At 43.5% G+C, this 15,376-nt stretch overlaps 1 protein-coding gene across 2 annotated transcripts in view; it reads right to left on the reverse strand.

The window, feature by feature from the left end:
- Nucleotides 1-15,376, reverse strand: part of pde11a (phosphodiesterase 11a) — a 609,195-nt gene that overhangs the window by 259,976 nt on the left and 333,843 nt on the right. For both annotated transcript variants that reach the window (XM_070875770.1, XM_070875769.1), the window contains 2 exons: nucleotides 3,992-4,067; nucleotides 3,003-3,070 (listed from right to left, as the gene is read on the reverse strand). In XM_070875770.1, the coding sequence (XP_070731871.1) occupies nucleotides 3,003-3,070; nucleotides 3,992-4,067 (144 nt within the window). The remainder of the gene's footprint in view (nucleotides 1-3,002; nucleotides 3,071-3,991; nucleotides 4,068-15,376) is intronic.

Raw genomic sequence — 15,376 nt, forward strand, 5'->3', positions numbered from 1 at the left:
AGAAAACGCTAGTGGGAGCTGTGTACAGACCACCAAACAGTAGCAGTGAGGTTGGGGACAGCATCAAACAAGAAATATGGATGCATGCAATAAGGGTACAGCAGTTATCATGGGTGACTTTAATCTACATATTGATTGGGCTAACAAAACTGGTAGCAATGCAGTGGAGGAGGATTGTCTGGAATGTATTAGGGGTGGTTTTCTAGACCAATATGTCGAGGAACCAACTAGAGAGCTGGCCATCGTAGACTGGGTGATATGTAATGAGAAAGGACTAATTAGCAATCTTGTTGTGCAAGGCCCCTTGGGGAAGAGTGACCATAATATGGTTGAATTCTTTATTAAGATGGAGAGTGACACAGTTAATTCAGAGACTAGGGTCCTGAACTTAAGGAAAGGTAACTTCGATGGTATGAGGTATGAATTGGCTAGAATTGACTGGCAAATTATACTTAAAGGGTTGACAGTGGATAGGCAATGGCAGACATTTATAGATCACATGGATGAACTTCAACAAGTGTACATCCCTGTCTGGAGTAAAAATAAAACAGGGAAGGTGGCTCAACCGTGGTTAACAAGGGAAATTAAGGAGCAAACCTGAGGACTGGGAAAAATTTAGAATTCAGCAGAGGAGGACAAAGGGTTTAATTAAGAGGGAGAAAATAGAATACGACAGGAAGCTTGCCGGGAACATAAAAACTGATTGTAAAAGCTTTTATAGATATGTTTCGAAAAAAAGATTAGTGAAGACAATCATAGGTCCCTTGCAGTTGGATTCAGATGAATTTATAATGGGGAACAAAGAAATGGCAGACGAATTGAACAAATACTTTGGTTCTGTCTTCAAGAAGGAAGACACAAATAACCTTCCGGAAATACTAGGGGACCGAAGGTCTAGTGAGAAGGAGAAACTGAAGGATATCCTTATTAGGCAAGAAATTGTGTTCGGGAAATTGATGGAATTGATAGCCGATAAATCCCCGGGGCCTGATAGTCTGCATCACAGAGTACTTAAGGAAGTGGCCTTCGAAATAGTGGATGCATTGGTGATCATTTTCCAACAGTCTATCAACTCTGGATCAGTTCCTATGGACTGGAGGGTAGCTAATGTAACACCACTTTTTAAAAAGGGAGGGAGAGAGAAAACAGGTAATTATAGACCAGTTAGCCTAACATCAGTAGTGGGGAAAATGTTGGAATCAATTATTAAGGATGAAATAGCAGCGCATTTGGAAAGCAGCGACAGGATCGGTTCAAATCAGCATGGATATATGAAAGGGAAATCTTGCTTGACAAATCTTCTGAAATTTTTTGAGGATGTAACTAGTAGAGTGGACAAGGGAGAAGCAGTGGATGTGGTGTATTTGGACTTTCAAAAGGCTTTTGACAAGGTCCCACACAAGAGATTGCTGTGCAAAATCAAAGAACATGGTATTGGGGGTAATGTACTGACGTAGGTAGAGAACTGGTTGGCAGACAGGAAGCAGAGAGTCGGGATAAACGGGTCCTTTTCCGAATGGCAGACAGTGACTAGTGAAGTGCCGCAGGGTTCAGTGCTGGGACCCCAGCTCTTTACAATATACATTACTGATTTGGATGAATGAATTGAGTGTAATATCTCCAAGTTTGCAGATGACACTAAACTGGGTGACGGTGCAAACTATGAGGAGGATGCTCAGGGTGACTTGGACAGGTTAGGTGAGTGGGCAAATGCATGACAGATGCAGTATAATGTGGATAAATGTGAGGTTATCCACTTTGGGGGCAAAAACACGAAGGCAGAATATTATCTGAATGGCGGCAGATTAGGAAAAAGGGAGGTGCAACGAGACCTGGGTCATTGAAAGTTGGCATGCAGGTACAGTAGGCGGTGAAGAAGGGAAATGGTATGTTGGCCTTCATAGCTGGGGGATTTGAGTATAGGAGCAGGGGGGTCTTACTGCAGTTGTATAGGGCCTTGGTGAGGCCTCATCTGGAATATTGTGTTCAATTTTGGTCTCCTAATCTGAGAAAGTTCTTGCTATTGAGGGAGTGCAGCGAAGGTTCACCAGACTGATTCCCAGGATGGCAGGACTGACATATGAGGAGAGACTGGATCAACTGGGCCTTTATACATTGGAGTTTAGAAGGATGAGAGGGGATCTCATAGAAACATATAAGGTTCTGACGGGACTGGACAAGTTAGATGTGGGAAGAATGTTCCCGATGTTGGAGAAGTCCAGAACCAGTGGACACAGTCTTAGGATAAGGGTTAGGCCATTTAGGACTGAGATGAGGAGAAACTTCTTCACTCAGAGAATTGTGAATCCACAGAAAGTTGTTGAGGCCAGTTCATTAGATATCTTCAAAAGGGAGTTAGATGTGGCCCTTACGGCTAAAGAGATCAAGGGATATGGAGAGAAAGCAGGAATGAAGTTGCATGATCAGCCATGATCATATTGAATCGTGGTGCAGGATCGAAGGGCCAAATGGCCTACTCCTGCATTTATTTTCTATGTTTCTATGTTCCTATTTTAAAGGATAATTATAGCAATGAAAGCAGTGCTCTTTTGCCTTGCAAGGATGAAACCTTATCGAGATATACAAGATAGGTAAGACAAGTTCGGACCACTACTGCAAAGCACTCGAACAAAGGGATTTAGATTAAAACTGCTGCAGGAACAATTTAGCACAGATGCAAGGAAAAACATGTTCACCCAAAAAGTGATTAACATTTGGAATGATCTGCTGTATAAAATGAAGGAGGTGAAAAGCTTAGACTCATTCAAGAGATGGGTGGCATGGTATGGGGTGAATATAATTTTAAAAATCTGGATGAGCTATCTGGCCTGCCACATCTGTATAAATCTTATGAACTTAATTTTGCTGTGGGCATATATAATTGCAGGTTTTTAAATTATTAACAGTTGTAGTCTCAATGAAGTACTAAATGGTGGCTGAATAGTTACTGTGCTACAAAATGTTTGGTCTGGCAATAAGAAAATGCTAATTGGTTTCTTTACCTCAAAGAGTCGCTGGTCATCATCATCAAATGATTTCCCATCAAGCCTATTGAGGACCTGTGCCACACCTGAAAGTCAGATGAATGTTAGTAATAGACATGACAAGTTGAAATCCTAATAGTGAGTTACTGAATTGTAAAATAAATTGTCTTAACATGGTGATTAAGGCAACTGATTTGAATATTTTCATATTTTTGCAGACTCTATTTTATTTTCAGATTTTTTAAGGCTAATACTTGCTCTTTCAAGGAATATATATTTTCTGCTCTTCCATTTTCTATGGTTTCCTTGCATCAGGCACCATCCATTGCGGAGAGGGTGCACTGGTGACCTGCTGACAGGCCTTCACCAATATGTCCTGAAACCATCCACTGATCATGTATGTGGGTGGCCAAGGTGATGTTTCTTGCTTAATCTGTGGAAAGTGCCTGGATATTGCTTGGTATGATCCCATTATGACATGACTGCATCTCCAGGAGAAATTGTAAATTCCCATACCGCCACGCTAGGGCATGCATCATTGATGCTCCAACACATTGTTGTCTTACCCTGTCTAGTTTTAGATTAATCATTTCTCCTGATAAGCTGACATCATGTATGCTTTCGTCACAGGATAGAGCATTCGGGAACACAGACAGTATGGCTCTACGATCAACCAGTACAAAGAGTGATACAAAGAAGAGAGAAGGAACCAAAAGAGTGCTGGCCTTTCCTTTCTCTTTCCTTTCCCTCTCCATGGAGGGACATCTAATTTTAGTATATTGTTCCATCCTGCCACCCATACAGCCTTGCCAAGAATTGCTGAAAATCACCCACATGAGGAAGGGGAAATCAGTACAACAGGCAGTCCTGGAATGCACGTCTATACATATCCCATCTAGAGACTTTTCTCTTTTGCTACTTGGCTGCTCCAGAACATATTGGCTTTGAAAACCTATCAAATTGAATGTTGAAATAAAATCACATTTAAGGAATCACTAAACACGTACCAATTATCTGGTGGCCACTGTTCCATATTGGTACACAAAGGACTGAACGGGTATGGAAACCAGAAATCTGATCAGCCTAAATGCAAAAGCAAAGCAGTTTCTTTAAATGGTATATTTGATATCAAAAGTCAGACTTTAATCTTGATTGAGTACAGATGGCATTACTACACAGTAGAAGTTAATCAGACAATAAACCTTCCAGTAGATTGGTTTAGTGGGCATCCACCATTACTGACTAAATCAGAAAAAGTGACCCATGTACAAATCCAGCCAAAGGAAAATAGATGTAATAATAATTAACTGTTTTCATGTTAGATTGCAGCAAATATAAAATGACCCCAGCACCTATGTAATTAAATGTACTCCCTGCATTTGGGGATGTGCTACGTCTGTATTTGGTCTAGCACTGATAAATGTGACATTAATGCTGCATCAGTCTGTTGCATGTTCTATTTTTCAAGGTTATTAAGCTGCAAGGTACCTGGAGAATAAAAGACCATTATGGCTTTAAGCAACAAATATGTCAAGTCACTCAGTGACGTACAATATTTGTGATCCCAATATGTGACCTTTTTTTTGCTAACATCATATGTAAAAGTCTATGGGTAGGGTGGGGGATTATTATGGAAACTATAATGTTGTCCAGACAATGTGCAATACAGTTCAACAATCTCATTTATTTTAACAGAGAATCCTAAAACAGGGTTTGCATTTATTGAAGCCTTTTGCATATAAAGTTGTCAATTAGTGGAATTTATGACTAGGTTTTTGCGCAAGGATATTTCAAACTAAATCTCCAGATGTGTGTCTTCTTGAGAGCCATATAATATATAAAGGAGGTCAAAAGTATTTAGTTAAAAAACTGTTAGTGGAAAGATTGTTTGATGGTGGAGTTGGTAAGGTCAGTGTATGACTGAACCATACAGGACAGAAGGTCCCATGTTCAATTCTCAGCCTGTGGGGTGTTAGCTAATCTCATTGACCTCAGTGTCCTGGACTAAAGATAAATCAGACAGGTTCTGTGCTCCTCTTCACTATCCAGTGTACATGTAGACGAGGCTCAGCTCTGATATCGCCCCCCTCCTCCACGCATAATTGAATAACCTGCTTGTAACGTATTTGCTTCATGGGTTCTGTAAAGTCCTGTCCCCTCAGTACAGACTCACATGAGGCATGTAGTGAAGTCAAGGTCACTCTGGACCTGCACCTTTATTTCACAGCTCTGGAATGCTGCACTTGCCTGAGACCTGTCCTTATATAACTGTCTCTTACAAGTGCATCCCTGGTGGTAAAGTATGCTGGTGGTTACAGGCCATATCTTATTACAGTCATGTATAGCATGTTAGGATACAGTTATATATAATAATGTAAAATACATGACAGGTTCTTTGTTCAAGAATGCCTAGCAACACATTACTATTAAGAATTAGTTAGTTTATTAGCAAAGGTAATGTGTAGCAAATCACACTACACATTACCAGTTCATCCACCAGGCTCACAACCACCTGCTTCATCGTGGATCCCCAAAACCCAACTGGCTGGGATTTTATTGAGTCTTGGGAACATCACGTGACTGGCTAAGACACTCACAATTCAACAGTTCTACAAACCTGTGAGCACACTCACAGGTGCATACATTACACTGCTGATGCTCACTGTCTGGTTTCACACATGCAGAATGACTATTTTGGTGAGGTATTCGATAGCATCAGCACCCATTGAACAGTACCCCAGCATGAGGCACAGCTTTCAGGATGGGAATGGAGAAAATTGGAGGGCTTATAATTTTTTTAAAAGATGTTTTAAAAAATTAAGTTGATATGGTCTTTTTGTTGAGCATTATTTCTACATTCTAATATCTTTCCACAGTTCTGTGAATAAAAGCAATTTAATTTTTTAAACTTTGTGGCTACTTTTCTTCTAATTTCAATGTGAGTATTTCTGCTGCTGTGGGTGGGATGACGAGATTACAAGTACAAAAACAATGTTCTTACATTGTGGACAATATGAAGCTGTCGATAAAAGGTACTATAGTAGCTGAACATCTGAACCCTCAGCCATTGGTAGTTCCTAGATTTGTGTTATTTCTATGTTTGGGAAACTAAAACTATTTTGTAATTATGGGGGTAAAAACTGAAACCAATCATAAGCATTATAAAAGTAAAGTTGAAGTAAATGAGTTGAGATTATTTCATTATATGGTGCTTTAAGGGGTTGGAAAAAAACAGGACAAATCTCTACAATTAACTAGTTCTGTAATTTTCTCTGAAGAAGTACTAGACAGTAATAAGTCATTGTTGTCTAGGATAAGCAATATGGTGCTGTCGGAACTTTTTGCACCAATGTTTGGCTATGAGACTTTTATTTACACACTCTGCCGAGTCCCTTATTGCAGTAACATCATGCCATTTTAGTAGTTCTGGTTGGGAGCAGCATTAATAGGATCTGGGAGCAAGTCATCATGCGTATTCCAGCTGCAGTCATGCATACTCTGCAGAGACCAAGAGAAAATAATGGTGGGGGAGGTGGTTGTGATTTAATAGGTGTGTGTTTCAAATTAACAAATGTAGCTTTCCTTCCATTCTGAATGTGAAAGAAGATTTCGTTTTGTAGTTGCACATGATTGCTTTAAAACAATGCCAGATGAACTTTCCAGCTTGCAAGCCAGAAATTCCCACAGAGGAATTTAAGATGGCAGAGTATGTTCTGTATTGTCCATGTACATTAAATGCATAGTTACAATGGTGCGCCACAAGGGGCACTGTGGTGGGAGACCCGAAAGTACTTGCGAGACAGAGTATAAAAGGCTGCCCACCACACCTGAAGGGCACTCTGGAGTTATACAATAAAGGACCAAGATCACAGCAGTTACTACAATACCAGACCGTGCGGAGTCAGTGATTTGAGTGCTACATACATCACAAATTGGTGACGAGAACACAGACGAGCTCTTCACACAACCATGGCTACTTTGGGCACGCTAAAGGATTTCACAGAGGGTAATGACTGGGATGCCTTTACGGAAAGGCTCGAGTACTATTTTATAGCAAACGACCTGACAGGGGACACGAACGCACTGATAAAGAAGCGTAAGGCGATATTGCTGTCCAGTTGTGGTGATGAGGTTTACCGTCTCGTCAGGGATTTGCTGGCACCCTCGAAAGCTAAGGACAAGTCATATGAGGAGCTGATTGAACTCATTCATAACCAACTGAAACCGAAGGAGAGCATTCTCACGGCCAGGCACAAATTCTACCACCACTGCAGACCTGAGGGCCAGGATTTCACAAAATATGCTGCAGACATCAGGAGACCTGCGGCGCCGTGCGATTTTGGCACGCACCTTGATGAGGCATCGTGAGACATCTTTGTTATGGGGATTGGCCATGAGGGCCTCCTTCACAAGCTGCTATCTACTGAACCTACAGTCAGCCTGCAGCAAGCCATCACCATCAGCTGGTCATTTATGACCTCGACTTGCAGCAGCAGGCAGATGATCCATACAGTCTCGAACCCGGCCAGTACTATTCACAGGATAGCGCCCGTCACGGACAAAACTGCAGAATGTGGCTCTGCTCAGGGCAGAGAGCACGGACCTCAGGGTCTTGGCACTCAGAGTCCGCCGAGGGGGGCTAATCGAGTAGCACCATGCTGGTGCTGCAGAGGAAACCATGGGGCTCACCAGTGCAGGTTTGCGCAGTATACGTGCAATACCTGCCACACGAAAGGCCACCTTCAGCGTATGTGCAAAAGAAACAAGACTCACCGAGTGGCTGAGGAGATGGTAGATGATCTGCTGTCCAGCGAGGAGCATTGCGGTTTGGTTCGACAGGCATCCCAGCCCCAGGTAGAAGAAGATGATGCGTTTGAACTGTATACTTGTACCGACGATTCGGGTCCAGTGATTATGGAAGTCAAGATTAACGGAGTCCCAGTGAGTATGGAAGTGGACACGGGGTCGGGTCAGTCGCTGATGAGTCAGGAAACTTTTGATAAACTATGGATCAACCCAAGCTGGTCCTGGTCACAGTGAAGCTGCACACCTACACCAAGGAACTGATACCTGTTCTTGGCAAAGCGGCTGTGCAGGTATCTCACGGTGGCGAGACGCACGGTTTACCTTTGTGGATCATTGCAGGCGATGGGCCGACGCTACTCAGCAGGAGATGGATGGGGAAGTCCGTGGGAGCTGGGAAGACTTCATTCCTCCACAGACCGCTGTCCCCCGTGTTCACAGGCAGAGCAGGCCTCCACCTTCGGATCGGATGGCAGTGAAGGAAGCGTGTGTGGGGTTGGGCAGAGCAGTGGCAGCCGGTGACTCTCCCCTGCAAAGCCTGAGAGTGAGAAAGAGGCGCTGGAACCAGCAGCAGTGCCGACTGAACTGGAGAAAAGAGAAGGGCTTCGACGGGCTGCTCCAGCAGGCACCGTCGGCCCGCAGGCAGAGGCGGCCGTTCGCGGGGCTTGCAGCAGGAGGATCGGCTGCGGCAGTGAGGAGGTCGGCTCCGGAGGATGTGTGTGTGTCTGGCGACTCCCGGGCAAAAAGGTCAGCTGCATAGGGTGCTCCAGAGGATGCGGCGGTGCGGGGGCCGGTGCGTTGCGGCTCCCGGGTGTGTTCAGAGATGGCCGTGAGCCCCGTGGCAGCAGAGTTCTGCAGAAAGAGGCAGGCAGGCACCTGCAGAGCACCTAAAATGGTGGCGCCCAGTAGAAACCTCGTGGGAAAAACAAAATGGCGTCTTAAAAGGGAAATGTACCCGGGGGTCTTAAAGGGGCCTTACACCGTTGGCGGTCACCACAAAGAGACTTTTGTAAGGGCAAGAGTGAGTCAAAATGATTACTGTGATTTGTATGATGACGTGATTTATGACAAGCGTTAATATTTTGATGCTAAAATGATTACTGTGATTAAAATGATTGAGATGATTGGTGAAAAGAGTTAATATCACAATGCACAGTTAAAAGGGTTAATGGATTTGTGACTAACATGATTAATGAATTTATGCGGTTTCTGATTTTATGTGATTTATACAATTGTTCAGTGGCTGCAGACAAGCCGCAAAGGCAACTATTTTATGAGAACAGAGGCAACGCACCAGTTGCCATACCCTGTCTCAGCGCAGCCCATTACCTCGGGCAAAAAGGGGCAGTATGTCGCCACCATACCTCACCCAGTGGAGCTGGGATTTAATAACTGTTCGGTGTACCTGCAACCTTTTGATATAACTCTTCAACAAATGTACTGTCTATGTGTACCTGCTTTCTACTGGAGATTATGTTTGTGTACTTGTATCACCCAGGTAAGGATTGCAAATGCCACATGCTTGCACTGGATCGCAAGCATAATCTCTACATGGGGGGGAAGAGGGAAGTGGATGGTCATGGACTCACACTCACAAATCAACCAGGATGAACAAGGCCGAGGTTACCGGCAATTTGCTTTTTGAACTGGGTGGGGGGGAGTGAGATGTTATGTATTGTCCATGTACATTAAATGTATAGTTACAATGATGCGCCACAAGAGGCACTGAGGTGGGAGACCCAAAAGTACTTGCGAGACAGAGTATAAAAGGCTGCCCATCACACCTAAAGGACACTCTGGAGTTACACAATAAAAGACCAAGGTCACAGCAGTTACTACAACACCAGACCGTGTGGAGTCAGTGATTTGAGTAGAAATCAATTGTGACTGAACAGACACATATACAAATAAATGAATGTTTTGATATGTTTCTTGCAAATAGAATGGACTTTAAACCCTTTTGGCAATGTAGCCAAGCTAATCCTTTGAAGGAGCAAAGCACATTACTGGAAGCCTTCCTGTAGATTGGGTGGAGATAGGTTTCTGAAATTAGTTAATTTAACATCAAGGTACTTGGAATCAGGTGTGAATGGATTTAGGCTAGCATCATCATCATCACCATAGGCAGTCCCTCGAAATCGAGGAAGACTTGCTTCCACTCTAAAAGTGAGTTCTCAGGTGACTGTACAGTCTAATACGGGAATTACAGGGCTTGAAATTCACCGTCCTCGAAGGGACGGCTACCGCGGAGTTTGGGCGGTCGTTCGAAAACATTCATCGGCCGCCTCGTACTTTTCCCTCCCCAATACCATGTGCTTTAATTTTGCACACTAATCGCTTGTGTGAGACCTTGTCAAAAGCCTTATGAAAGTCCAAATACACCACATCCACTGGTTCTCCCTTGTCCACTCTACTAGTGATATCCTCAAAAAATTCTAGGAGATTTGTCAAGCATGATTTCCCTTTCCTAAATCCATGCTGACTTGGACCAATCCTGTCACTGCTTTCCAAATGTGCTGCTATTTCATATTTAATAATTGATTCCAACATTTTCCCCACCACCGATGTCAGGCTAACCGGTCTATAATTCCCTGTTTTCTCTCTCCCTCCTTTTTAAAAAAGTGGTGTTACATTAGCTACCCTCCAGACCATAGGAACTGATCCAGAGTCAATAGAATGTTGGAAAATGATCATCAATGCATCCACTATTTCTGGGGCCACTTCCTTAAGTACTCTGAGATGCAGATGATCAGGCCCTGTGGATTTATTGGCCTTCAATCCCATCAATTTCCCTTACACAATTTCCTGACTAATAAGGATTTCCTTCAGTTCCTCCTTTTCACTAGACCCTCGAACCCCTAGTATTTCCGGAAGGTTATTTGTGTCTTCCTTAGTGAAAACAGATCCAAAGTATTTGTTGAATTGGTCTGCCATTTCTTTGTTCCCCATTATAAATTCACCTGATTCTGACTGCAAAGGAGCTATGTTAGTCTTCACTAATCTTTTTCTCTTCACATATCCATAGAAGCTTTTGCAGTCAGTTTTTGTGTTCCCTGCAAGCTTCCTCTCATACTCTATTTTCCCCCTCCTAATTAAACCCTTTTTCCTCCTCTGCTAAATTCTAAATTTCTCCCAGTCCTCAGGTTTGCTGCTTTTTCTGGCCAATTTATATGCCTCTTCCTTGGATTTAACAGTATCCCTAATTTCCCTTGTTAGCCATGGTTGAGTTACCTTCCCCGTTTTATTTTTGCTCCAGACAGGGATGTACAATTGTTGAAGTTCATCCATGTAATCTATAAATGTCTGCCATTGCCTATCCACTGTCAACCCTTTAAGTATCATTTGCCAGTCTATCCTAGCCAATTCATTTCTCATACCATCGAAGATACCTTTCCTTAAGTTCAGGACCCTCGTCCCTGAATTAACACTGTCACTCTCCATCTTAATAAAGAATTCTACCATATTATGGTCGATCTTCCCCAGGGGGCCTCGCACAACAAGATTGCTAATTAGTCCTCCGTCATTACACAACACCCAGTCTAGGATGGCCAGCTTTCTAGTTGGTTCCTCAACATATTGGTCGTGAAAGCCATCCCTAATACACTCCATGAACTCCTCCTCCACTGTATTGCTACCAATTTGATAGACTGGAGAATGATACTTAAAGGGTTGACGGTGAATGGGCAATGGCAGACATTTAAATATCGCATGGATGAACTATAACATCCCTGTGTGGCGTAAGAATAAAAAAGGAAATGTGGTTCAACCGTGGCTAACAAGGGAAATTTGGGAAAGTGTTAAATCCAAGGAAGAGGCATATAAATTGGCCAAAAAAATCAGCAAACCTGAGGACTGGGAGAAATTTAGAATTCAGCAGAGGCAGACTAAAGGTTTAATTAGGAGGGGGAAAATAGAGTATGAGAGTAAGCTTGCAGGGAACATAAAAACTGACTGCTAAAGCTTGTATAGATATGTGAAGAGAAAAAGATTAGTGAAGACTAATGTTGGTCCCTTGCAGTTAGAAAGAAAGGAATCCGTAATGGGGAACAAGGAAATGGCAGACCAATTGAACAAATACTTTGGTTCTGTCTTCACTAAGGAAGACACGAATAACCTCCCGAAAATACTAGGGAACCGAGGGTCTAGCGAGAAGGGCGAACTGAGGGAAATCCTTATTAGTCAGGAAATAGTGTTAGGGAAATTGAAGGGGCTGAAGGCCGATAAATCCCCAGGGCCTGATAGTCTGCATCCCAGAGTACTTCAGGAAGTGGCCCTAGAAATAGTGGATGCATTGGTAGTCATTTTCCCACATTCTATAGACTCGGGTTCAGTTCCTATGGATTGGAGGGTAACTAATGTAACCCCACTTTTTAAAAAAGGAGGGAGAGAGAAAACAGAATTATAGACCGGTTAGCCTGACATTGACAGTGGGGAAAATGTTGGAATCAATTATTAAAGATGTAATAACAGCGCATTTGGAAAGCAGTGACAGGATTGATCCAAGTCAGCATGGATTTATGAAAGGGAAATCATGCTTGACAAATCTTCTAGAGTTTTTTGAGAATGTAACTATTAGAGTAGATAAGGGAGAACCAGTGGATGTGGTATATTTGGACTTTCAAAAGGCTTTTGACAAGGTCCCACACATGAGATTAGTGTGCAAAATTAAGGCCTATGGTATTGGGGGTAATGTATTGACATGGATAGAGAACTGGTTGGCAGACAGGAAGCAAAGGGTGGGACTAAACGGATCCATTTCAGAATGGCAGGCAGTGACTAGTGGGGAGCCGCAGGGTTCAGTGCTGGGACCACAGCTATTTACAATATACATTAATGATTTAGATGAAGGAATTGAGTGTAATATCACCAAGTTTGCAGATGACACTAAGCTGGGTAGCAGTGCGAGCTGCGAGGAGGATGCTAGGCGGTTGGTTAGGTGAATGGGCAAATGCATGGCAGATGCAGTATAATGTGGATAAGTTTGAGGTTATCCACTTTGGCTGCAAAAACAGGAAGGCAGGTTATTATCTGAATGGTGACAGATTAGTAAAAGGGGAGGTGCAACGAGACCCGGGTGCCATGGTACATTAGTCATTTAAGGTAGGCATGCAGGTACAACAGGCAGTAAAGAAGGCAAATGGCATGCTGGCCTTCATAGCGAGGGGATTTGAATATAGGAGCAGGGAGATCTTACTGCAGTTGAACAGGGCCTTGGTGAGACCACACCTTGAGTATTGTGTGCAGTTTTTTTCTCCTAATCTGAGGAAGGACATTGTTGCTATTGAGGGAGTGCAGCGAATGTTCAGTGGGATGGCAGGACTGACATGTGAAGAAAGACTGGATCGACTAGACTTATATTTACTGGAATTCAGAAGTATGAGAGAGGATCTCATAGAAACATATAAAATTCTGACGGGATTGGACAGGTTGGATGCAAGAAGAATGTTCCCGATGTTGGGGAAGTCCAGAACTAGGGGTCATAGTCTAAGGATAAGGGGTAAGCCATTTAGGACCGAGATGAGGAGAAACTTCTTCACTCAGAGAGTTGTGAACCTGTGGAATGCTCTACCACAGGAAGTTGTTGAGGCCAGTTCGTTAGATATATTCCAAAGGGAGTTAGATGTGGCCCTTATGGCTAAAGGGATCAAGGGGTATGGAGAGAAAGCAGGAATGGGGTACTGAAGTTGCATGATCAGCCATGATCATATTGAATGGTGGTGCAGGCTCGAAGGGCCTAATGGCCTACTGCTGCAGCTACTTTCTATGTTTCTATGTTTCCCAACTCAGGACCTTGCTTCAAACCCTGGCCAGAGAGCAGCTGGCTCATTTGACACACTTACCTGCATGCTGAATTTCTCAGTGGTGATAATGCTCAAATTAAGACAGCTATACTGCTGAAAAATCCACTTTGGAAGGATTCATTAGCGCTGGAACCCAGTTGTTCACTTTTGGAGCTGAATATGGCGTGGCCCAGTCACGAAAAAATTTTGGCGCAAATGGCCACAACAGGGTGGGAGAAACACCAGCTTTCCAGCAGCACTGAATTACGGGCCCACAGTCTGTCGCAGGTGGGAGAGACAGTGGTTGAAGGAAAGGGTGGGTGGGGAGTCTAGTTTGCCGCACGCTCCTTCCGCTGTCTGCGCTTGGTTTCTGTATGCTCTCAGTGACGAGACTCGAGGTACTCAACGTCCTCCCGGATGCTCTTCCCCCACTTAGAGCGATCTTGGGCCAGGGATTCTCAGGTGCCGGTGGGGATGTTGCACTTTATCAAGGAGGCTTTGATGGTGTTCGTGAATTGTTTCCGCTGCCCACCTGAGGCTCGCTTGCCGTGTAGAGTGCTTGCTTTGGGAGTCTTGTATCGGGCATGCAGACAATGTGGCCCACCCAGCGGAGCTGATCGAGTGTGGTCGGTCAGTGCTTCGATGCTGGTGATGTTGGCTGAGCTAGCATCTCTTATCACGCTGTCAAACTAAAGGCAGCCAGGTATCACTGTACCTTTTGGTTGATGAGCAACAAATACCTGCGAAAACTAAACTTAAGTAACATGATTTTCACGATGAAGAATGCATTGACAGCTCCATATTCAGTCATAGAAATATGTTTGGCAGCTTTCTGCCAGTTCTTCTTGCTCAGTCGTTGTAGAAGTGAGCATGTGACGGCTCCATGGGATAATCTCAATTCACATACAAGTTTTTTTTAAGAAGTACTGGTGCAGGTTTGGAATTATTAGGTGAGTTTGTGAAATATTGTGCATTTTGTTAGTTTGTGAACCAAGGATGGGTAAGTTACATGTTGTAAATGGAATGGTACGGCGGTCTAGACACTGGCCTATCTGCGTTAGACCCTCTCTACCCCCTCAGATGGGCGTAAAAGATCCCATGGCACTACTCGAAGAAGCGGGAGTTCTCTCTGGTGTCCTGGCCAATATTTAACCCTCAACCAACATCATTGAAACAGAAGATATGGTCATTATTTCATTACTGTTTGCGGGCCATTGCAGTTTGCAAACTGGCTACCATGTTTCGCTACATTACAGCAGTGACTACACTTTAATAAGTAATTACTTGATTGTAAATCACTTTGGAATGTCCCGAGGTCATGAATGATGCTATAAAAATGCAAGTTCTTTCTTTTTTCGGACTCAAATGCAGCCCAGTTTGATGGATGGGTTTCCTCTGTCTGATAGCTATAAAGGTCCTCTACGGAATTAGCTTGGGCAATTTTAATCCAGCTGCTTGTGGGGATGGGCTACAACACCAAACTGGAATTAATTGGCAGTCTCACTCAGATGCCACAGACAGTTGATGTGAGAAATGGAAAAAATGTCACACTGGTGCGGGAGATAGTGCTCTTCTCAGCTTGAGGCTACAGCATGTTGTTAGGATAATAGAGGAAGGTTTACTCAGGAGTGTGCTCTTCTATACCTGACCTAGGAGTGCTTCGAGGTAACACTGCATGGCTGAAATAGGAAGAGTTCCTTTCCTCAGCATAAACGTTGCTCATCTTGATGAGCACAACTTTTTTTGGGGGGGAGGCATTGGGGGGCGGATGTAGTTGTAATTTAGTAGAATGTTCTGTCTTGGTCTGTT

Source organism: Pristiophorus japonicus, chromosome 3, assembly GCF_044704955.1.
Source record: "Pristiophorus japonicus isolate sPriJap1 chromosome 3, sPriJap1.hap1, whole genome shotgun sequence".
In the NCBI taxonomy this organism is placed as follows: domain Eukaryota; kingdom Metazoa; phylum Chordata; class Chondrichthyes; family Pristiophoridae; genus Pristiophorus; species Pristiophorus japonicus.